General features: G+C 35.4%; 1 protein-coding gene across 3 annotated transcripts in view; it reads right to left on the bottom strand.

The window, feature by feature from the left end:
- Window positions 1-25,564, bottom strand: part of Naaladl2 (N-acetylated alpha-linked acidic dipeptidase like 2) — a 1,016,062-nt gene that overhangs the window by 166,186 nt on the left and 824,312 nt on the right. For all 3 annotated transcript variants that reach the window (XM_045130167.1, XM_045130166.1, XM_004652077.2), the window contains one exon: window positions 20,743-20,838. In XM_045130167.1, the coding sequence (XP_044986102.1) occupies window positions 20,743-20,838 (96 nt within the window). The remainder of the gene's footprint in view (window positions 1-20,742; window positions 20,839-25,564) is intronic.

Raw genomic sequence — 25,564 nt, 5'->3', positions numbered from 1 at the left:
AAAAGGAATAGTTTTTTTTTTCTTATTTATCTTCAATTTTACTGCTTTTATGAGATGAAATACAGCTTAGTTATGATGTTTCTGAAATGGAAACTATTTGGCTCTAAGGAAAGTTCTCTGGAAAACACATGAATTGGAGTAGATATCTGAGAATATAATTTTAAAAGCCAGTTGAAGCAAACATTCTGGAAGCATTTGTTAGAAAAAAACTAAAAGTCCAAAATATATAAGCTATTGGCACATATTAAGATGCAATATATTTTGTATAGCTCAAAAAATTTAACCATGGAAGAGAACAAAGAAAATCATCTGAGTTTCAGAATTGTGTCATTTGCATTATTGCCAAGCAGACTTTGGTTCCAAATTCTTATTTAGTTTGTACATTTTCAATGGGGAACATAACAAACTTCTAAACATAGTATATACACTGGGAATAATCATGTTACCAACTCTCACATAGTACATATCATAATATTTTATTTAGTTATCCATTAAATCCTCACCCCCCCAAAAAAAAAACCTACTACCTTTGCATATTGTGTCTATTTCCTACAAATGAAAACAAAAACAAAAACAAGGGACGGTTGAGGAGATGGCTTAGTGAATAAAGAACTCATCATGTAATGTGGAAACCCGAGTTCAGATCCCCAGTGTCCACATAAATGCCATATAGGAATAGTAGCTTGCCAATAATCCCAGCACTCAGGAAGTAGACACAGGAGATCTTTGGAGCAAGCTGGCTAACTAGACTTGCTAAATCACTGAGTTCTATATTCAAATGAGAGACCTTACCCCTGTAAGTAAGGTGAGGTGTCAGTGAGAAGACACTCATTATGAACCTCTGGTTTCCATATACACTCACACACCCATGTGCCCCCACACATGCCAATATTCCTAAAATAAATGCACACCACTCATACACTAACATAGAGAAAAAAGTGGGAAATAGCCAAAAAAGATACTTCCACTCTTTCTCTTCTCATATCACAGTGAAAGTGTCATGAATATAAAGTGTAACTTTTCGTAACTGTCCACAGTTCCCCCATCCCACTCTGCTCCTGGCTTTCACTGTGCTATATATAGTACATTAGGTAAAAATACTCAATATCTAATCAAGTGAGGTGGGATAAGCTAGCATGAGGTAAACCAGAAAGACAAAACGTGGAGTTCAAGCTACTCCTTTGTGTTGAATGTTATTACAAGGCTCTATTGGGGGTACAGGAAATCTTGACAAAATCAGCATTGTAAAGTAATTGCTTTGCCTCTGATTGCTCTGAGGGAAATCCAGAAACAATAAATACAGAGTGCTAACAAGCACAAGAAATGAGAGCTGCTGGCTTGAGATTTTCTCCCTACCATGATACCATAGTAACTGTCAAAAGTCCTCTGTGGACACTAATCTAAGTACTACAAAGGCCTGTCTTACTCAGTTCTTAGATTTCCACAGGGGACACATGCAAAGTACTTTACAAACATTACCTGAATCACTGTACTTCCCAGAGAATTGTGCTATCTGCTGAAGCTTAAAGAGGAAATATATCAAACAAAACTGCCCGTTAGAGCTTAATCCATAAAAAAACTATTCATGGTTACTTTTCAGCTCTATGAAGACACTCTTGAAAATTATAACAGGAAAACCTGTAGTCATATATTCAAATGGAATTTAATCCTACCATGGATGTGGAAGCAAGTAGAGGGTGGGGATGAGAGAGAATATTAAGAGAAAGTAACAGAAGACAATGATTAAAATACATTATATGCATGCCCAGAAATGTCATAGTTAATCTCTTACTTTACACAACTAATATAAACTAATAAAGAAGATGAGGTAATGGGAGAAGGCATAACCTGAATGTATCAGTGATAGTCTGGAAATAAAATGCAAATATAATTAACAAAAAGGATCTCTTAACTGCAAAGTAAATCAACATACATCCTAGCAATTTTATGTAAAGTTTATTCTTGAAAGTTGAGATAATTCTCTAGAGAAATGTTCCTCCAATGTCCCATTACCAGACAATATATGTATATGTGTATATATATACATATATATATATATATATATATATATATATATATATATATATATATATACATACATACTGTTGGAAAAATAAAGTTTAATCTTATTATTTATGCAGTCAGAATTTACAGAGTAAAAGGAATATTTTTATGTTTTATCTTCAATTTTTCTGCTTTTATGAGATGAGATACATATATATGTATATATACATGTATGTGTATAATATATGAATATACATAGTATATGTATACATACATGTATATAGAGTGTAACATTAGTTAGTTTTCAATAGTTCCTATGAAATGTTAACATTTGGACTCATATGTGATAATTTTCATGAATTACAAAGCATATTAGCATAATGATTCATTAAAATAATACATTCATTCTTTATAGATACCTGTATTAAGCTGTGCATGTGAATATATGTTCATATGGGTGTGAGTATACATAATGAATGCATGTTCATCTGGAGGCTAGAGGTCAACAGTAGATGTTTTCACCAGTTGTTCTCCATGTTTACTGGAAATGGGTCTCTCACTGAACCTAGAGCTTGATGCTTTCTCTAGATTATCTAGCTAGCAAGCTGCAGGGATCCTCCTGTATCTGACTGCCCAGTGCTGAGATGCCAGGCACACATTGCTGCCCTGGGTTTTCATTGAGTTCTGGGGATCTGTACTTAAGTCCTCATGCTTACCTGACAACACTTTATCTACTTAACTATCTCACAAGTCCTCTCCAGGATAATTTTTAAAGAATTTATCTCCTTCAGAAGAATGTGTATTTAGAATTATTCATCACTAGAAAGTACAGAAGACAAAATTATTCCATATAACATTAACCTATGACTATAAATTAGAAGTTGATTGCATTATAAGAATTTTTCTATAGAGAGAATCACAAATTATTTCAGTTATCTTTGAAAAAGGCTGTTCAAAGATACATAAAATGATATAAGCAATTATTTATGGTGGCTAATTTGTATAGTTTAAAAAAGTATTTTAAACCAATCAATCTAACAGAATTTTAAGGCCTTCCTTTTTGTCTTCTGAAATTCAAATAGTTCCTGAAAATTATTGATAGAGAGTATTTTGATTTAATGTGTTTGTAAATGTCCATCATTATGCAGGCTAATGCATCTTCAGATGATGTATATGCTGAATCACCAATGAGAACCTTTTCCTCTACCTCACTCTGAAATAGTACTTCCTAAACTTAAAATCTAGTCCTGCTTGATATTTTTAGTGAACAGGCCAAAGGACAAAAACTTGCTCCCTCCTCAATAAAATAAAGTCTTCCTAACATGGGTAGACAACAATACAAAAAAATAAAGCCTTGAAAGTCAGAAAAACTGACAGAACTCCAGAACTTGACACCACCAACTCTACAGAATACGCATTCTTCTCAGTAGCCCATGGAACCTTCTCTAAAACTGACCATATATTAGGCCATAAAGCATGCCTTCATAAAATCAGGAAAACTGAAATAACTTCATACAGCACATCAGATTATAATGTTTTAAAGCTAAAAAGTAACAACAAAAGACACATCAAGAATTTTACCAACTCCTGGAGACTAACCAACACACTTTCAAACAATGACTGGGCCGTGAAAGAAATCAAAAAAGAAATTGTAAAATTCCTAGATTTGAACGATATCCTAGATTTGAACAATAATGAAAACAGAACCTACAAAACTTATGGGGACTCAATGAAGGCTGTCATAAGGGGAAAATTCATAGCCCTAAATGTCTTCATTTCAAAGACAGAGAGATCTCAAACCAATAACCTGACTTTCCATCTAAAGATACTAGAAAAAACAACAAGAACCCAACCTGAAGAGCTCCATACAATAATCAAGATTAGAGCTGAAATTAATGAAAAGAAAACAATTTTAAAAATTGATGAAATGAACATCTGGTTCTCTGAAAAAAAAAAAAAACAAGGTAAACAAGATTGACAAACCCCTGGTCAAACTGATCACACACACACACACACACAAAAAAAAGTAAAGTCTGAAATTAACAAAATCAGAAATTATAAAGATGATATTGCTAAAATATATCACTGAAATTGGAAAAAATTATTAGGGCATACTTCCAAAACCTCTACTACACAACATTAAATGATATGGAAGAAAAATGGATGAATTCTTAGACACATATCACCTACCAAAACTAAACTCAGAGCAAACTAATCTCCTAAACAAACCTATCTCATGCATGGAGATTGAAATGGTAATCAAAAACCTCCCCAAAATGAAAAGTCTAGACCAGATTGCCTCTCAGCTGAATTCTATCAAACCTTCATAGAAGAACTGAAGCCAGTTTTTTTTTCTCAAACTATTCCACATAATTGTAGACCCTAGACACCCTAGACTCCTAACCAGTTCCTTTTATGAAGCTAGCATCACCCTAATACCAAAACCAGACAGAGATGCAACAAGGAAAGAATTATAGGCCTATATCCTAATGAACTTAGATGCAAAGATCCTGAACAAAATCCTTGAAAACCAAATTCAACAACACATCAAAAGCATTATTCACCTTGATCAGGTAGGCTTTATTTCAGGGCTGCAGGAATGGTTTAACATACAGAAATCGGTCAACATAATACACCACACAACTAAACGGAACCATAAGAACTAAACAATAATATTATTTGAGTCAGAGAAGGCTGTTGACAAAATGCAATACCACTTCATGATCAAAACACTGGAAAGAATAGTCATGGAGGGTTTATACTTCAACACAATAAAGGCTATATATAAAGCTCTTAAAACACAGGTAATACTTAATGGGGGATAATTCAAGGAGTTCCCACTGAGATGAGGAACAAGACAGGGGTGCCCACTCTCACCACAGTGCTTAAGCATAGTACTAGAAGTACTAGCACAATCAACAAGACAGGAAAAAAAGGAAAAGAAAAATGATTCAAACTGGAAAGGATACTATATATAAGTGATCTCAAAGTCTCCATCCAAAAACTTCTAAAAGTGATGAATTCCTTCAGCAAAGTGGCAGGAAACAAAACCAATGCACAAAATTCTGTAGCTTTTCTATATGCAAAGGACAATATATACAGCAAGAAATCAGTGAGATTGTCCTATTTTCTTTTGTTCATTTTTTATTTATTTATTTGAGAGTGACAGAGAGAGAGAGAAAGAGACAGAGAGAGAGAGAGAGATTGAGAACGGGCACGCCAGGGCCTCCAGCCACTGCAAACGAACTCCAGATGCGTGCACCGCCTTGTGCATCTAGCTAACGTGGGTCCTAGGGAACCAAGCCTTGAACCAGGGTCCTTAGGCTTCACAGGAAAGCGCTTAACTGCTAAGCCATCTCTCCAGCCCTGTCCTATTTTCAATAGGAACCCCCAACAAAAAAAAAAAAAAAAAAAAAAAAAAAAAAACTGGGAATAACACTAACAAAGGATGTGAAAGAACTATAATTAAAACATAAAAACACTAAAGAAAGAAATAGAGGAGGACTTGAGAAGATGGAAAGACCTCCCATGCTCCAGGATAGGTAGAATTAATATTGTGAAAATGGCAATTCTACAAAAACAAGATACAGATTTAATTCAATACTAATAAAAATACCAGCATCATTCTTCACAGAGGTTGAAAAAATGAAATGATCTCAAAATTCATATGGGGGCTGGAGAGATGGCTTAGTGGTTAAGCGCTTGCCTGTGAAGCCTAAGGACCCCAGTTCAAGGCTCGGTTCCCCAGGTCCCACGTTAGCCAGATGCACAAGGGGGCGCACGCGTCTGGAGTTCGTTTGCAGAGGCTGGAAGCCCTGGTGTGCCCATTCTCTCTCTCCCTCTATCTGTCTTTCTCTCTGTCTGTTGCTCTCAAATAAATAAATAAAAATTTAAAAAAAAATTCATATGGAATAGCAGAAGGCCTCAGATATCCATCCAAACATATCCTCAGCAAAAGAAATACCTCTGGCATTTCTCTTTCTTCTCTGGCTTTTTCTTTTTTCTTTATTCATGGCACTGGCCTGTAATTCTCTGTACCAGGATGTGGTCTACATCCACTATGAGCTGTTGATCAGAGAGACCTACTAGATCTCCCAAAATAAACAAGACAGACTTTTGTCAGAGCATTTGCTTAACCACCAGAGATTAATGGTAAGACCCTACTGTTGAAGACACCAAACACTGTTGGGACAGACCATGGAGATACCTGGTTGGAATCCAGAGGAGAGCCAGTCCCCAGACAATTAGCCAATCTAGTGCTGGAATGCACCACATGAACTACCAGAGGGAAGTTACCAACATATGTCTAAATAATTCAAAGTTTAAGTGATTCAAAAGCAAAAAAATCTGATGTGATGCTCACACAAGTACAATAATGGCACACAACCGTGGTGGTAATCAACAGCTTTTGGATTGGCTAACAGATCTACTCACTGGACAGGAAACCATATCTGAAAGTGGTAAATACACCAGAATCATATCCAGATAATGATTCTGCTTTCCATTGTTAAGAACCCACAGGAGTTGACTTCACAGTCCATTCTAGAATCTGCTTCTCTTTTTCAGAGGGGAACTGGACTTGAGGAGATAAGTGACCCAGCACACTCCAACCCAGCCCCAGCTGAAACCACAGTGAAACTGGGGAAATGAGCAAGAATGTTGCTTTCTTATTTAAGGTGATATCAGCACAAGGGTGGACACTCACCAACTACCAAACCAGGTGATATCAGCACAAGGGAGGACACTCACCAACTACCAAACCAGGCATCCAGATGCTCATAAGTGCCCATTACTGAAGTAAACTTAAAATGCTGCCAGCATGGCTCAGGAAATTTTGAGGAAGAGGGAACAGACAGATCATTAGAGCCACATGTTGGGACATTTTGCACAGAGGCATTGCCTCTCCCCCATAACCGACTGCTGACCCCCTAACCCAGGACCCACAATACCCATGGGGTTGACCTGCATCCCCAACTAGTATGGCCTCTTCAGAAAAGGGATAGGAAGGTGGCAAAGGACGATACCAACATGTGATGTTCACATACAAAATACACCCACATCTAATAATAAAAATTAATTAATTAAATAATTAATTTCAAAAAGAAATTACCAAAGAAGAACTAGGCATGGAGCCATAAACTATGAGATTGGAAATCTTACCTTAAGGGCATGAGTATCTTGTGAATGTACACAGATAATCAGGTAGAGAGAAACGGGAATAGAAACTAGAGGCCAGAAACAAACCCAGGCATGTATGGAAACTTGAGATATAGGGCATTTATTGTATAATCAGCAAGAGAGGATATGGCTAACATTAGTTCATAAAGTTGAAAATATAAGTAGAGTCCTTGAGTAAACATTTGGCATCATTTGATGGTAAGTACTTAAATGTAAAAAGAAAATTACAAAGGACCCCTTCCATATAAATGATCATTGCAGCAAAAACAAAAGAACAACAACAACAAAAAGTCAAGTTTGGTAGGGGAACATATCAAAGAAAACCACCCTACATGGATTCAAGAATTATGGTAACTTTCATCTACCTATATTAAGTATCAGCACTAAAATGAAGACAACCTCTGTCCACACTACTTATTCCAGGGTATTCATGCCTATGAAGATAAGGTTTTAGTGTCTTAGGCGATGGCTTAGCAGTTAAATGTGCTTATCTAGAAAACCTACCAGCCTGGGTTCGCTGAATTCAATTCCCCAGTACCCACATAAATCCCAACGCTCAAAGTGGTGCATGCAAATCAAATTCATTTTTAGCACCAAGAACTTCTGGCACACTCAATCATTACTGTGCTCTCTCAAATTAAAATATGTTAAAAAATTAAAAAATTAAGAATTCGTAAATAACTTTGTCATTTGCCTTATGATGGTTTCCAGATCTACATTTGGCTGTCTTTTCTCTTGCATATCTGATGCCCTAGACTCTCATTCCTCTTTTAAAATATATAATTGAAACACTTCACTTGTATCCTGGTAGCCATTATCCTTGTGTGCTGGTGAGTGGGGCAGTTCTGCTCAATGGGAAACTCATAGGCTGCTGCTACTGTTTGGCCAAATGGATGTGTTGTGCCCATCAAATTGCTTATAAGTGTGCATGTTTATGCCTATAGGCGAGTGATGATCTCACCTTTGATCAGAGAATCATCTTTATGCAGTTTGTGAAGACTACTTAGGAAACTAAATACATATCAGTGTTGAAAATAAGTAACTGTTGCATGTTCAGAACTCAATGAGACATCTCTATCACATGATATAAGGCTCTGGGACATGGCTGATGAGTGTGGTGTAAAGAAAGCCAGAGAACAGAAAGAACAACTATGGAACATTGTCTTCCTGACATGAAGTGGTGTTGCATCCATGACTTTATAGTGGTTGTTGTTACCAAAACAATGTTTGCACAATATTGGGCTCAAAAAACATGCTGTCATGGGTGATGGAGGAGGGGGGAGAAACATCTCTCTGAAAAACAGAGCTACATTTTTGTTATAGGACTAATATGAAAATAAGATGGGAACATGTGTACAACCAACTATTGGTCCCTTTCTCCTCATTTGAATTGTAGTGGCAGGAAAAAAACACTGAATTTTTTTTTTCAAAATTAAGATGTTAATAATTTGTCAACATCTTTTGTGGATGTCTCATTTTTCAATTATATTTTAATCATTTTTATGATAATGCATCAATTGTTTCTCTTCTGCACCTAGGGAAAATGAAATGTGACCCAGGAAATTTCTGTAATATACATACTGTGGGGCTGGGAATACAGCTCAATTGCCACAGTGCTTCCCAAGCATACATGGAGCTCTGTGTTTGATACCTAGTGCTATATAAATTGGGCATAGTTTATGCATCTGTAATATCAAGATTAAAAATTCAAGACCATCCTCAGCTACATATGTAGTTAAAGGACAGCAGAGAATACATAAGATTCTGTCTCAAAAAAAGATAAAAATAAAACATAAAATAAATTTAAAATACACATTTTACTAAATTACTCATTCCTTTGTTAGAGTATTATATTATTTTCTCAAGCTATCTAACATCAGATCTTTTTTTTTTTTTTTTTCTTTCTATTCTGGAACACCTTTGCTCTCTAAGATTCCCATTCACTCTGGTTTCTGTACGTTTGTAGATCTTTGCTATAGACTTTCTGGCATATATGTCAGCACACAATAAAAACTTGATCTTCCTTAATCTCACTCTTCCAAACCAAAGGACTTTCAGCCAATCACAAATACTAGAGAAGATGTGCTAACTGAGATCGCCAGTGGAAAGTACTTGAAATACCCAAGTGAAATTTTATTTTAAGAGAAAAGACAGTCAAGGTGATCAGAAAACAATTCAGTTTATCACTTACAAAATAAGCAAAGTGGGTGCTGTGTGCTGCAATTGAAAACATAGCTCATATTTAAGGGTAACATGTTTAAAGAAAGTTAACTGGGAGCTAAAGCCAGTTTGACAGTAAAGCCAGTGCAGACAGGAGAAGTAGTTGTTCAATAGTCCCAGTTCCCAGCTGTTTTCTAGATAGCCTTCACAGGGCGATGACTCTTGTTACCCAATGTGATTCACAACTGCATGAGTTAATGCAAACACAGTCTCTATGCTGTGGGTGGAAAAGGGAAAGTATGCCTGACAATAAAGATGTCTTCTAAGAAGGTGGAAATTCATTCTTGTAACAAGTTATTAATAACATGACTTATGGGCTGGAGAGATGGCTTAGCGGTTAAGTGCTTGCCTGTGAAGGCTAAGGACCCCAGTCTGAGGCTCGGTTCCCCAGGTCCCATGTTAGCCAGATGCACAAGGGGGCGCACGCGTCTGGAGTTCGTTTGCAAAGGCTGGAAGCCCTGGCGCGCCCATCCTCTCTCTCTCTCTCCCTCTATCTGTCTTTCTCTCTGTGTCTGTCACTCTCAAATAAATAAATAAAAAAAATTAAAAAAAATAACATGACTTATTAGTGAAACTCATGGACATGAAAAGGAAACTCAGTCCAGAAACTGTGACCTGTTCACTCAAAAACATACAACTGTAAGGCAGTATAAGTGGTGCACAATGACCTAGTGAAAATTTATCCTTCCCAAACATATTTGTTTGGCTCCTTTCTTTTCCTGGCTGAGGATCAAACAAAAAGTTTTACACATATCAGACAAGTGCTCCACTATAGTAAAGTACTAGCCCTAAATGAATGCCATTGAGAAATAACAATGTAAAAGATCAATATGCCCAGATGGTTATATTTATTGAAATTCCCCAGGTAATATCTTTTTTAATTTGTATAGGTTTCTCACACATAATTATGCCATTTATTTTAAAAGTAAATTATAAAAATAACTATTTGCAAGTGGTATGTGCACATGTGTGTGTAGAAATGAAAGGACATCCTGATGATGCAAATAAATATCAGACACTTGTGACAACTTTTTGTATCTGACTCAATGTGGGTTGCTTGGGAAATGACTCAGGGTGGCAGAGTTTGAAAGCAAGCCCTTTAATCATCAAGCCATCTTCCCAGCCCACGAGGAGAAAAAAAAATATATTTATTTGTAATATATAGGTATATAAAAGGCTCAAGCACTTGTATCTTAGAATCAGAATCTAGAGAATCTATACTCGATGCAATTCACACTGCTAACTGACACAATAAGCCATCTTATGGAAACAAAACTATAAATACAAAGTCTAGGGAGAAGGACAGATTGGAGACAAATATAATTGAAAATATATGATTATGTCATAATGAAACCCATTACTCTCACTCATAAAAATAGTAATAGTCATGTAAAGAAATTATATATATATATATATCCCCTACTGTGCCTAGTCACATGTTTCCCCGCTGCTAACCCCACACAGTGTTACGCTCCCAGTGTTTGTAACACTAACAATCATGTTAATGTTTGAGAGTAGGTAGATTCTGTGCCTTAATATGTGTTGAATCTTTAAGAGAATTTTGATATTTTGGGTAAAATTTATTATCCTTAAACAGTTACCAGTTCCTCTGGTTAATAACAAGGCTTAGAGAACTCTTGAGATTAGGGAGGCTTTTTCAAACAGTGATTTATCGAATTTTCTAAGGTTCATCTACCTCCATAGAAGTAGAAGGTTGCAACTGGTAAGCATTTTTAGATCCAGGGTAGCAAATAGTTTTTTACTCATCTGTCACAACCAATCAATTTTAAGTGGTGGTGTAAGCTTATATATACAGAATGACTGTCCCAGAGCGATGGTGATTAGGTTCTGGTCTGTAAGGAGGGGTAAGAACAGAGGAACAGGGTTGGTTGTTGTTTCTGTTGTTGATGATGTTGTTGGTGGTGTGAACTGGAGTAAATTCTTCAGTGTTCAGCAAAGCTCTGGAGTACAATGAATTTCTCAGTCCACCCAAAGTGCTTAAGACCTCTGTTGCTTAGCACTGCTTTTGTACCAGCTCTTCCAACTTTGTAGGCATTTGTTGTGCTAGTTGATTTGAGGATGTCTTCCAACACTGTAGCTACTCAGTAATGCATGCCATTTTGCAACAGTTATATATATAAAAGTAAGAAGTTCCCAGGTCACCAGTTCACTCTATCATTTATCTATCTATTATCTATCTATCAATTATCTATCTATCTATCTGTCTATCTACCTACCTATCTATCAATCTATGTATTTTTTAACCATTTAAATTATAATTATGCTACATGCTAACAGAAACCTGAATTGTGAATGTTTTCCAAATAATACCAATAGCAGGTTAGACTACAAAGGAATAAGTTTTAGTAAAGCAGTCCAGCCAAAAAAATAAAATAAAATAATTTCAGTATGATATATTAATCTTGGGGATGGAGTGATGGCTCAGTCATTAAAGTGCTTGACTGCAAAGCTGAAGGACCTGGGTTTAATTCCTCAGTCTCTTCATAAATTCATATAAACAAAGTGGCATATGAATCTGGAGTTTGTTTGTCACGGCTAGAGGTACTGGTGTATCTATTCTTTATCATCCTCTTTGTCTCTGTCAAATAAATGAATAAATAAATAAATAAATTTTTCGTGGGTGGGGAAATGGCTTAGCAGTTAAGTCATTTGCCTGTGAAGCCTATGAATGCTCGTTGGATTCCCCAGGACCCACATAAGCCAGATAAATGAGGGGTCATATGCATCTGTAGTTCCTTTTGCAGTGGCTGGAGGCCCTGGCGTGCCCATTCTCCCTTTTATTTCTGTTTCTTCCTCTCTCTCTCTAATAAATAAATAAATAAAATATTTTTTAAAATATTTCTTTTAATTAGAAAAAAAATAAATGTAGATTTTGCTGACGTGAGGACATCAGGAGCACTAAACTGATAGAGATATACAATCTCTTGATATATGTGTGAGGGGGTTTCCTAGGAACAAGAGAGAAAGTGACAGGTGATTGCAGTAACAACTCCACTATGGAAATGATATTGAAAATGATCATACTGAAAATCTACACCATGATCCCATAGCACAAGAGGAGTTTGTGTATATTTGCACATGAGACCACCTTTTATTTTAACACCCATGGGGGCAGGGGGAGCTGTCTGCAGGACACCAACTATCAAGATAAAAGTCTGTTATTGCAGATTCCAAAACACTTCTCAGACTCTTCTGATATGTTGTATTATATTAGATTTTTTTTTTTAATAAGTAGATAGTGCCTGGAGCTGTTAAATCTTTTTTTTGTAATACAGAAGGTTGGCTTCAATAGCACATTCTGAAAGACATTTGACCTAGCTACATTTTCCTAATCTCTCATGCCTTATCTATTCTGATTTTCCTTCTACAAGACTTTAAAAATTGCATTATCCAAGAATGGTGGTGCATGCTTTTAATCCCACCCAGCAATCCGGAGGCAGTTAAGAGGATCCTCATGAGTTCAAGGCCACCCAGACACTGACACTACATAGTGAATTCTAAGTCAGCCTGAGCTAGAGTGAAACCCTACATCAAAAACAAACTTAAAAACACAACAAAACAAACAAACAAACAAACAAAAAAACCTAACAGCCGATCATGGAAGTAGGCTTAAAACACAGCCATCAAGGCTCAGAATTTTTGAAGAAGAGGTGGCAGAAAGATTGTAAGAGCTACAAGGTTGGGACCTTAACACCCAAAGGCATTGCCTCCACCCAATAGTTTACTGCTGCTCTGACAACATATAAATCACAACCCCATGGGTATATCAGTAACCCTACTGAGGAGGGCCCATGGGAATGAGGGCAGGGAGGAGGGAAAAGATGGTACTAACACATGATGTATCTATACAAAGTTTGTACTAAATAAAATAAATAAATAATAATAAATAAATAATAAAGACAAAATCTGGGCTGGAGAGAAGGATCAGCAGTTAAGGTGCTTGCCTACAAAGCCTAATAACTGGGGTTTGATTCTCCAGTACCCACTTAAAGCCAGTTGTACAAAGTAGGGCATACATATGGAATTTGTTTTCAGCAGCAAGAAAGCTTGGCACACCCATCCTCCTTCTTTTCTATGTCTGTCTTTCTCCTTCCAAATAGATAAATAATAAAACAGGGGGCTGGAGAAATAATTTAGCAGTTAAGTGCTTGCCTGTGGAGCCTAAGGACCCCGGTTCGAGGCTCGATTCCCCAGGACCCACGTTAGCCAGATGCATAAGGGGGCGCATGCGTCTGGAGTTCATTTGCAGTGGCTGGAGGCCCTGGCGCGCCCATTCTCTCTCTCTCTATCTGCCTCTTTCTCTGTCTTTCTCAAATAAAATAAATAAAAAGTTAACAAAAAAAAAAACAGAAAAAAAATCTTTTTCACAGTGAGTGAGAAATACAGAAATAAACATTCACTTTCATTCATTTCTTAAAAGATTGGTAAAAGGAAGACATTTAGAGTACAAAAATTCATTACCATGAAAACATTATTTTTATTGAATGGGACTACTACCTAAATTATATGTGAATAGTTGTTGAAATACATTTTTCATCTTAAAAATTGACACATTATTATAGTCACATTTATCTAATATCATATTACTTCTTATTGTGTGGAAGTGCTTTTAACCAGTAAGCCATTTCTCCATCCCTAACTTCTTAATGTGATTGATACTACTAGTACATTAGTCTTCTGTTACAGAACTGTGTTAAAGCTACTCTTTATGCATATTTCAATGAATAAAAGGTACACTCAGTAAAGACCTTGTTACTATCTATGTGAATATGCAATAATAAATTTTATTGTACAGTAGAATTGAACAAAAAACTTATTGAGATGTTTAACTACTATCTAAAAAGAAAATCAAATTTTGATAATTTGATATTATATAATAATCATCTTTGAGTCCTAAAAATAGAAAAGAAAAACTTATCATAAAACATTCCTTTAAAAACTATAATGTTTGTGCAGTTTAATGAAAAACAATAAACTAAACCTCTCTGGACAAGAGAAAATATAGTCACAATGCAATCTCCAATTTCAGTAAATGAAGATATTGAGTGTAATTATACATTTATGAAGAAAATGCACACCTATGTATTTCTACTTCAAAGCATAAGGGGTTGGTTTTAATATACTATGATTCTCATGAGGAGCTCCAACCAACATGTTTTATTACAACTTACTATCTGTACAATGAAAATACATATTGGGGATATTTTCTGGTTTAGCTCATCATGAAGACATAGTGTATAAAAGTCCACAGAGACATTTTGCATCTAGTTCCAATAATTTAATATAGTAGGGAAAATTGCAATTTTTTGAAATGAAAGCATTAAATGCACAGCTTCAGAATAACTTCAGAAATATACATTCAGAGGACTAAAAAACACCCTGAAGCTTGCTTTTCTAAATAGAATATATAGCACCTTTATATTTTGTACAAACAATTTATATCAATATTAATGGCATTTGTAGAATATTCACATTTATGATTCAGATTAGCATCATAGCTGGGTTTTCTACTGATTAAAAAAAATAAACTATAATGGAAATTTTACTAGCTTTATAAATGCACCACATCTTGGAAACATTAAACAACAACAAAAAATTAGAAATAGAAACTAGTTACTTGGTAGTAGCAAATGGCAGTAACCACCCCGTCCCCCCCCCCCCACACACACACACTCAGGAAGCTGAGGGAAAAGAAAATTGTGGATCCCAGGCAAATCTGACATATGCATTAAGACTCTGTCTCCAAAAGGGTGAAAAAGTCAACTTGCTCTCTTCTCTATTTTTTTTTTCTTTAAATAACGTTGACATACTGTTTTTCAATGCAATGGCTTAGACTGGTATCACAAGAGAAACTAAATATTTCTACGTCAATCTGCCTTTGTATGCTGAAGTTATAAAATTAGTATAGTGTCATATTTTCAATTACTATGTTCCAAGAATCTTAACAGTATTAGAAAAACAAAATGACACACACACACGTTTTTTAAATGAGACATTGTAAAATCATTTCGGATTTATGTTTTCAACCTCATGAACATAAAATAATGTATGTTGCAAGTATGATTAATGTTTTTAAAGGTCAGTGTAGTTATAGTCATTTCATTCAAAAAATAGCTGACAATCCATATAATTATCCTTAAGCGAAATGGATAAAAGCTATAATTAATGACATGTTTTTTATAACTAAAAATACCACTTTTAACCTTTTTGAATTACTATACAATTAAGTTCAAATTTATATTTGTAGACTAAAATCAAATATTTCTAGAATGCCAACTCTAAGAATTGATAATATTGATTTCTAGGTTTTCCACAAATATTGCCTTACTCTGAAACAGTCTTATTTAGACACTTCCTGCATATGTTTATGGGAATAAATATCATAATACCACCAGTAATTTCCTATGATCTTGTAGCATCCAAAAAAATTTTAATAAAAGGTTATAGCTAGAAACAATTATTGGTAAAAGAAAGATACAGTTCATTTAAAGAATGTTATTTCTAAAAGCCTATACTTTCTAATATTATATATCTCATATTAATCACACAAAAATGACTTTTTCTGCTTTCTGTCAGATAGTCTACATGGAGGAGGATTTCAGATCAGCTCCAGCAGGATTTCTTAGTGATCTTGCAGCCCAAGTATGTGGAGTCTTCAGCAATAGGTTCTTACCATCTATTACCATCTAACAGAAAGCTGGAAAAAGCTATGTTGCACGCAGTTCCATGGGAGACCTAGGGGTGTAATGTCTGCTGGTACCTGACTAAATGTACACACTATGCTACCTGGTAATCACTTCTGTTAATGTTCATACCCATATATTAATGATACTCTCACTTTTGGTTAGAGAAGCTTCTCTTTTCAAATGGTAGTGAGCTTGGGATGACTCAGAAGGCACCACGGTGCTGAGAAGTGACAGAGGAGTGCTCAGCACTAAAATATCTCTATCACATCTTCCAAGGCTCAGGGTCCATTGCAGAAGAGGTGGCAGAAAGAATGTAAGAGCCAAAGGAAGGATAGGATTCCTTACAATGTGTTCCTGCAGATACAAAATAGCCTGGATATCTATCCATGATCTCACAGTGCAAAACACTACCGACATAAGACCATCATAATAGGAGGAAAAGATCATGACATCAAAATAAAAGAGAGACTGATTGAGAGGGAAAGGGTAAAATGAAGAGTGGAGTTTCAAAGGGGAAAGTGGTGGGAGGGAGGGAATTTCCATGGGTTATTCTCTACAATTATGGAAGTTGTCAATAAAAAAATCAAAAAAGGGACTATTTTTAATGAGTTGGTAAAACAGCCTAATGATATTTTTTGTGATAGTTTGAGTGGAATTGGTCTTCTGCTGGTTTCATGTTTCTATATTTAGGAATTTTTGATTCAGTGAAGAAACTATTCCTATGAGATTTCAATACACAACATGGAACACATGTGATTGTCAAGTGAGGATACTATCAACAAAATACTGTAACTGTATCTTTCCTCGGTGCTCTAAGAGTAATGTAGTCACATTTGAGTTTAGTCTACACGTAGGTAGTCTTTGTTTCATTTTGCTTAAATGCAAATTTAAGTTAACAATTATATGTCTAGTTAATATTAATTACATCAGTATAAGAGATATGATTTTAGAAAATGCTAACACAATTCATTGAATCTAAAAACAAATATTAAACCAAACAGGACATACCATCCATTAGTAGAATAAGAAATGGATCATAAGCAATGTGAAATGCCTGACTGAAAACAAATATCTGAAGATTTGCCATTGGTGAGAAGGAAAATAATCAAAAGTCTAAATACTTGGCTCAAATGCTATAAATTGATCATGATTTTTGAGAAATTTCACATTGAAACATCTCTTGAATCATCAATAATGCAGAAATTTTACTCTATTTTGTGACATCATATACTTTAGTCATCAACATCCATGGTCATTGAGCATGTGGATTGTGACTAATGTTACTGATGAAATGAAAAGCTAAACCCAATATATTAATATAAATCGATGCCTGACTAGTGATAGGTAACAGTGCCTGAGCACTGAATCATATATCTCACTGCTTCATTCATGGGTTTGACTAAATGCCCTACTCACTCGGAATGTGCTTATGTACAATGTCAAATCTATCATTATAAATGGTAAACTATATTATTCTGCAATTATAACTTAATATAACATAAAATCATACTTGTCTCTAGCAAAGATCTCAAATGTGAGTAATTACTCACTTGGAAAGGGTAATAGAGTGCCACATATATTAACATATCATTATATCCATTAGTTAAGTAATATAACATATGATAGTGCTGTGCATTTTTATTAAACTAAACTTTCATTGGCAGAAATAAGAAATGTACTTTCAAAATTTCAATTCTATCTACTATGAAAATGCCTTGATATTAGTATTAAAATATTTGCTATTCATATTAAGTAATAGTATTTAATGTCAATGCTAATCATGAGTAATTTATATAGTATTCTTTGTGTTTTATACCATCTTTGATAATTAATTATAATTTGTACCTCCTTGTATTCAGTAAAGTCTCATTTCTATAAACTCACGTGAAATATGCATGGTATAGGATACATTACTCTGACCACTCTTCCTTTCATTCCAACAAAATATTCCTATGGTATCAATGTTGACATTTTATATTTTAGCTGCTTAGACCTAACACATTCTAATGCATCAATTAATTTGATTTATATTTATATATTATAGAAAGTAGATAGAAATGTTTTGCAGTATATTAATATACAATCAAAATAAAAATGTATATACATTACAAATGAACTTTTTAATGGGTTTGAGCATTAGCAATTTTTATTTTCATGACCTACATGTTGAATTTGTAGAGGAAAATGTTCCTATCATGTCTTTAGGGTCTGCTTACTGTCACACCCCTCCTCCCTCCAGGAAGATGGAGATCTGGATTACAAGCTTTAATAAACTGGCTAATCTCTTGGAGAACATTCATTCAAACTAACACTATAGATGTTTTTCCATTGTTTCTGGTCATAAACTTGACATTAAAATCAAGTCAAATACTACAAATTCTTCTTCATATAACTTCCCATTTCTGCTTTTGAGGGGAAAAAAAACTGAAAAGAAGAAGCATGATTTCTTTCCTTGGCCTACATCTTCAACATGAATAGGATATTTGTGATGATTACACAAGGAAAATTAACACAGGATACATTATAACAAACATTTTTACAGAACTCTTGTTTCTTCAGTTACATGGATACAGTTCTTCACAAGGTATAGAATTCTTCCCGATATCCATATAAGGAACTAATAAGATATTTGTTTACACAACAAATATATTCAAAAACCCATACAGAACATACATGAAAAATTGGGTATGTTTTTTAAAAATGGTCTATTTTCCTAACTGGTTCACACTGAAGTCCTTCAAGTATTCAGACTACTCCAATGACACTCCCTTCCTCACTCACTTCTTCCAAGTGTTCTCAGGAATTAGAGTACTTATGAGTGGCCAGTACTAAGTACTGAGTGTTCATCAGTGTGCATGTTTTCCCTCCACAAGCACATTTTCTCTGGCTGGGGATTTCCTCCAATATTCACTATCATCTGAGTAAATATCTAGTGTCAACATGGTATCCAATTGACCATTCCAAAAAAGGGTTTGCTTTTTCTGATCAACAGAAGGCAGAAAAAATAGAAAATTTATTATGATTAAATTACATTATAATCCTCCAATTCTTTGTTTAAAATTAAGTAAATAAATATAAAATTTATAATATTCAGATGACCATTTTAATATATATATATGCATATATATATCACCTATCTACTTTTTATCTATCATTCTATATGTGTATTTTGCTAAGTATTCGGAAATAGCAAATATATTAAATACCAAGGAAGTACTTGGAGGCAGCTTTTGTTTTGCTATATCTAAGTACTAATGGATAAGAATGGAAGTATCAAAAACTAAAGGGACTGAGGTAGGTTAGCAAGGAAAAATGACAAATATTTTCAACTTGAAATAATTTTAATTAAAAAACAACTCAAATTCCTCTTACTGTTAAAGCTCAGGAAAAAAATTAATACACTCTTAAATGTCAGGGACAGAAAGACCCTATTCTGAATTCTGTGCTCATTTTATTTGCCACTCACTGAGCTTATTTCATCTCACCACACTTCGTCTTTTTTTTAAGGAAAAATAAAAATAGCATGTAAAAATTCACTAAGATTTAAAAATGATTAAATTGTTCAAATAAGCATATATAAATATGGATTACTTTAATGGAACTGAAATGCCAATACACTTTACAAAATCTATCCCCAAAAGGCAGGTTTTGACAGGTTAGATAAATAATTGGCAAGTGTAAAAATTCACATGATATAATGTGACACCAGGAACATTAAATTTATTTGCTTTATACTTGAAAACTTACTTTTCTTTACATAAATACACTTATAGCTAAAACCATGCAGTAAAAACTAGTCTTATCACAAATAATATTATATTTTCTTATAAAACAAGATCTTTTTAGAGACATAAAATATACTACAAACCAACAAATCAATATTGAAGTTAAACTTAGACAGTGAAGCTCAAAGTGATTTTGCTTTGTGATATTCTAAAGTAGAGAATGCAGTTAAGAACATAATAAAAAGCTAATTTCAGATTAAGGGAATAAAAGTAAATCCTATATTAAGAACTTTTTTCATATAAATCACCACTTACAGATTGATGAATGACTTTGCTTCTTTCCTGAAAATTGCTCATCTTTATCACTTAGAAAAACAGTAGGAAGGGGCTGGTGTAAAGTGTTTGCCACACAAACATGAGGACTTGAGTTTGGGTCCTCAATGTTGATGTGCCTTTCAGGTGTGATGATTGGTGTCTATAATCCCAGCCTTAAGGCAGTAAACTCAGAATCTCTGCAGGTCCCTGGCTAGCTAGCCTAGCTGAACTCATATGCTCCAAGTAGAGAGTGACTGAGGAGAAACACCTGGCACTGACCTCTGTCCTCTACGACCATGTGCACAAAGGTGCACACTTACCTGCATGCCCAAGTGTGATCACAGGTTTACCAACATGCACACACACACACACACACACACACACACACACACAAATATGTCAAAAATAAAATAGAATACATTTTTAAAGAAGAAAATAAATAGAATATATATCATTCTTCCTAATATATTTTATAAATGAAACTATAAATTTCTCTCAGTTTGTTACTTTTTTCCCCTATATACTCGAAAACAAACAAACAAACAAAAAACATTGTCTCCCACCCTGCTAATAAGTTCATATTCCTCCCCTACCTTGGTAATGGCTTCATGAAGGTTGAAGAAAGGATCCATTTCCTCAGTTTTTGTTGCATGCACAGGAAAAATGGCCTCAGAGAGAAAACTTGGACCCTATGGCAAAACAGAAAAGAAACTCTTCACTGCTTTTTTTTTTTTCCAAGTGCTTATTGGATTTTCTTTAAAGATCTAAAAGATCTCTAAATTGTTTTAAGGTTCTTTTGCTTCTTGGGCTTCATTCTTCTGATAAAATTACTATTCCCAGGATATTTATAAATTATAGCAAGTAGAATTGTATAATTTTTGACATTATATGTACTCTCAAAGTGATATCTTAGCAAAGTAGATTTTTTTTTTACCTTCTCCATGGCTTCTACCCCTGAAATATGGATATGTGTAGATATCTTGACTACATAAGCCCCATTTGAATTATCTTCTACACATTGTATATTAAAGGTGTTAGACTATAATGTTTTGCTTTTTATAATATTTTATCCAATCATTTGTGTGTATGCATGCATTTATGCACATGCCAGGACTTCCTGTCACTGAAAATGGATGACAGATGTATGTACCATGTTTTATGATCTGGCTTTACATGTGCACTGGGAAATTGAACCCGTGCCAACAGGTTATGCACACAAGTACCTTTAGCCTTTAAGCCTTCTCCCTAGACCATGACTGTAATGTTTTTGATAAACATGGTTACCCAGAAGAGCTGAGGCAAGTGTTCATGGTGTTTTACACATTATGATGCTGAAACAATAAGAAGATATATTTTGGGACAGAAAGCTCACATGGATTTATGTATTGTCCATTAACTGAAAGCATGTAGATTCAGAACCTCAGCATGAAGACAGTTGACATGGGGCTGGAGACATGGCTTAGTGGATAAAACTCTCACTGAGCAATGAGCAACATAGTTCAGATCTCCAGGACCCACAAAAAGGACACGCCACATAGTGGGAGCATATAATACCAGCTCTCAGAACTGGGTCCAGGGGTTCCCTGGAGGAAGCTGGTTAGCTAGACTTGCTAAATCCGTGAACTCTCTGCCTAAGAATGATTAACCCTGACTCACAGTATAAAGTAGGGGGAGGGACAATTGAGAAAGACACCTAGTATCAACCACACATATACCCACACACAAATGTGCACACTTATACACACATGCAGACACACACATGTTTAAAAAGTTGAAAGGAATCAGATATTCTAGCTAGTTCATTTTATACTTTCAGGTGTGGCCATGGTGTTGGATGCATAAGAGATGAGATTATATTTCTATCTAAATCAATGTTATTGGTACTAATATTATCAGCTTCCTATAAACTTCTTTCTTTACAATATAAATTTGTATAGGGTTCACAAGGATTGGGACTGAATATATGTAGCTAGTAGTGATTGGTAGATAGATGATTGACAGATAACTGATAAAAAAGACAATGAAGAGTTGATAAAGAATCATTTATAGATTTATAATGTTTTTTTCTGAAGAGATATGCAAAGAAATCCATACTAACAATCTTGCAACCAAGTAGTAAATTTAAGATTTATTTTATTATTTTAGAGCTATCCTATAGCTAAACAACTTTTGTAAATATTAACCAATGAAGTTAAATCAGAACCATGCAACTGGAAAGGTCTGAAGCTAAACAGTTGAGGACTGTATGATAATTCCAGATATATGAAACAAGTCCATGACAGGTTATACTTTTCACTCCCTAACAATGCTGACCTCTCTGGTTGCTCATGAATAATCTAGTTAAGACCATGAATCCACCAACTGGTGTTGGTACCTACCTGCACTAACAATTTATCAAAGTCTGCTTGTTGTTCCTCTTATCTTCTCTTGCCTGACAACCTAAAACAAATTTGTCAGAAAGTCTGTCCAGTCCCAACCAATATTTCACTTTTTAAGACTTTCTATAAAGTGCATATGACCCACTGTAATGTATCTATTTTCTCCAAACAAACATTCTCTCTTAAAGAGAGGCAAGAGGAGCATAAGAAAACTCATAACTTAGAAGGGTAAGGAAGCTCATGAAAGTTATAAGACTCACAATGTCCTTCCAAAGGTTATACAAGTAGTGAGCAATTGCGATAAGTGGGCACTCTCTGATGGAGCTGCCTGAAAGGTGTGGAGAGAGCTCCAGGGATTCAGTACTTGTGAGTCACCAATGCTGGGATGGGCTTTCTGCTGATGCAGCTGCCTTTGAGTCACCAAGCTCCTATGAGTAAGCCCAGTGAACTGAATGCTTCACTTAACTAGACTTGAATGGAATCATTTATTTGGCATGCTATCTGTATCCTCTCTGAGGTGAAGACACTTGCTTACATCTCACTAGGAAAAGTCACTCAGAATATGATCATACTGTTTTTATTCCCTCATTTAGAAACTTTCCCAAGATAGAGTACTATAGCTAGAATGGTCTCTCTCAAAAATTCATATGCTTGGGACTGGACAGAATGCTCAATGTTAAAGCACTTGTTGCCAAACCTTGAAGGCCTGGGTTCAATTCCCCAATAGCCACATAAAACCAGATGCACAAAGTGCTACTTGTATATGGAGTTTATTGGCATTGGCAAAAAGCACTGGCTTGCCCATTCTCCCATATTACCAAAACCCCTGCTCTTTCTCTGTTTGTCTGATTCTTTGATTCTGTCTCTCAGTCTTTCTGTCTTTTTCTTTTTATTTTAATTTTTTTGTTTATTTTTATTTATTTATTTGAGAGTGGCAGACAGAGAGAGAAAGAGGTAGAGAGTAAGAGTGAGAGAGAGAGAGACAATGGGCTTGCCAGGGCTTCCAGCCACTGCAAATGAATTCCAGACACGTGTGCCCCCTTGTGCATCTGGCTAATGTGGGTCCTGGGGAACTGAGCCTCTAACCGGGGTCCTTAAGCTTCACAGGCAAGCGCTTAACCACTAAGCCATCTCTCCATCCCTTTTTAATTTTTTTTTGTTTATTTTTTTCTGTCTCTTTGTTTGTCTCTCTCTCCCTCCCCCTCTCATTCATATATCTATATATAAAGATAGATATATATATATATAGATATATATATATTCATATTCAAAAGTCCTACTACTTAGTATCTTAGGACATACTTTTATTTACAAACAAGCTACTGCTAATGTGACTAGTTAGGTTACAATTAGGTTATACTGACATAGTATGGATTCCTAACCTGTCCTAGTAAAAAGTGTCTATTTGAAGGTAGACCTGTGTCCATGCAAAATGCAGTATGAACATGAACTCAGAGAATATGGCCAGTTCTCTACATGTCAAGAACTGTAAAATGGGGCTGGAGAGATAGTTTAGCTTTTAAAGTGCTTACCTGCAAAGCGTAAGGACCCAGATTCAATTCCCTAGTGCCCATGTAAGCCAGAGGTACAAGGTGACACAGGTGTCTGGAGTTCATCTGCAGTGGCTTGAAGCCCTGGCACTCCCATTCTCTCTCTGTCTCTGTCTCACTCTCTCTATCTGCTTCTCTCTCTCTCAAATAAATAGATGACAGATAGAAACATAAGTAAATGAATAAAATATATGTATTTTACCAGAACCCAGAGGATTCTGAGCTACAGGACATTCCAGACCTGTGGGAAAGTTACCATTTTTTTATAGATGCATTTGTTTCCAAATGGAGATAATTTTGAATTTATATACTTCAACCATGGCATGAATAATTTGTAGCATGAATTATGATTCAATAATTCATTATCCCTCCTGCAACCCTCTCCTACCCTTTCCCCCTTTCACTGGCACCCTTCTTCCTTCTTCCATAGTCCTGATTCCTTCTGCTTTCATACCATATCTGCATATATAGCATGAGTTTATGGGAAAGGGTGTAACATTTTCTTTACAGCTATATTACACGTTGCATATATGCCATGTTTTCTTGATCCCTTGATCCATTCACTTGTTGATAGCCATCTAGGTTTGGTTACATGACTTGGCTGTTCTGAACAGCACAGGAATAGCCATTCATGTACATATTCCACTGGGTATTTATCCAGGAGTGGCACACATGGGTAATGTGGTAGTTGCTACTCTTAGGTTTATTTATTTGTGTGTGTGTGTGTGTGTGTGTGTGTGTGTGTGTGTGTGTGTGTCTGTGTACACACAAGTGTGCTTGCTTGCCAGGAAATCTTGCTGCTTTAAGCAAATGCCCTTCCAGCTTTACATGCATGGCTGGGGAATTGAACATGGCCAACAGGCTCCGAAAGCAAGTACCTTTACCCACTGAGCCATCTCTCCAGCCCCAGCTTTTTATTTAGTTTTTGAGGAACATAACATCAGTACTGATTTCCATGGTGGCTGAACCAGTTTACATTCTTACAGGTACAATATAATTAATTATTCCTCTTTCCCCAGATCTGGCCAGAAAAAAAAATCATTATTGAAGTCCTTAATAATTTGTCTCCTTAGTTTATTTTTAAATATATTTTTATTTCTTTGAGAAGAAAGAATGTCAGATTGAAAGAGGCAGACAAAGAGAGAGAAGGTGTGTCACTGAATATGAACTTCAGATTCATGTGCCTCTTTGTATGTATGTCTTTACGTGGGTACTGGGGAACCAAACCCAGCTATGAGGTTTGGAATCTTTTAACTGCTGAGACATCTCACTAGGCCTAATACTTAGTTTCAATATTTATTTATTTATTTGCAAGGAGGGAGTGAAGGAGGTGGGGGGCAAGAATGGAGAAGCCAGGGCCTCCAGCTGCTGCAATCAAATAATGCCAGAACATGCCCTACCTTGTGTATCTGGCTTATGTGGGTACTAGGGTTTTGAACCTGGCCCTTTGGCTTTGATGGCAAGCACCTTAACCTCTAAGGCATTAC

This window comes from Jaculus jaculus, chromosome 11 (assembly GCF_020740685.1).
Source record: "Jaculus jaculus isolate mJacJac1 chromosome 11, mJacJac1.mat.Y.cur, whole genome shotgun sequence".
Classification (NCBI taxonomy): Eukaryota; Metazoa; Chordata; class Mammalia; order Rodentia; family Dipodidae; genus Jaculus; species Jaculus jaculus.
This window is presented reverse-complemented; position numbering and strand designations above follow the sequence as displayed.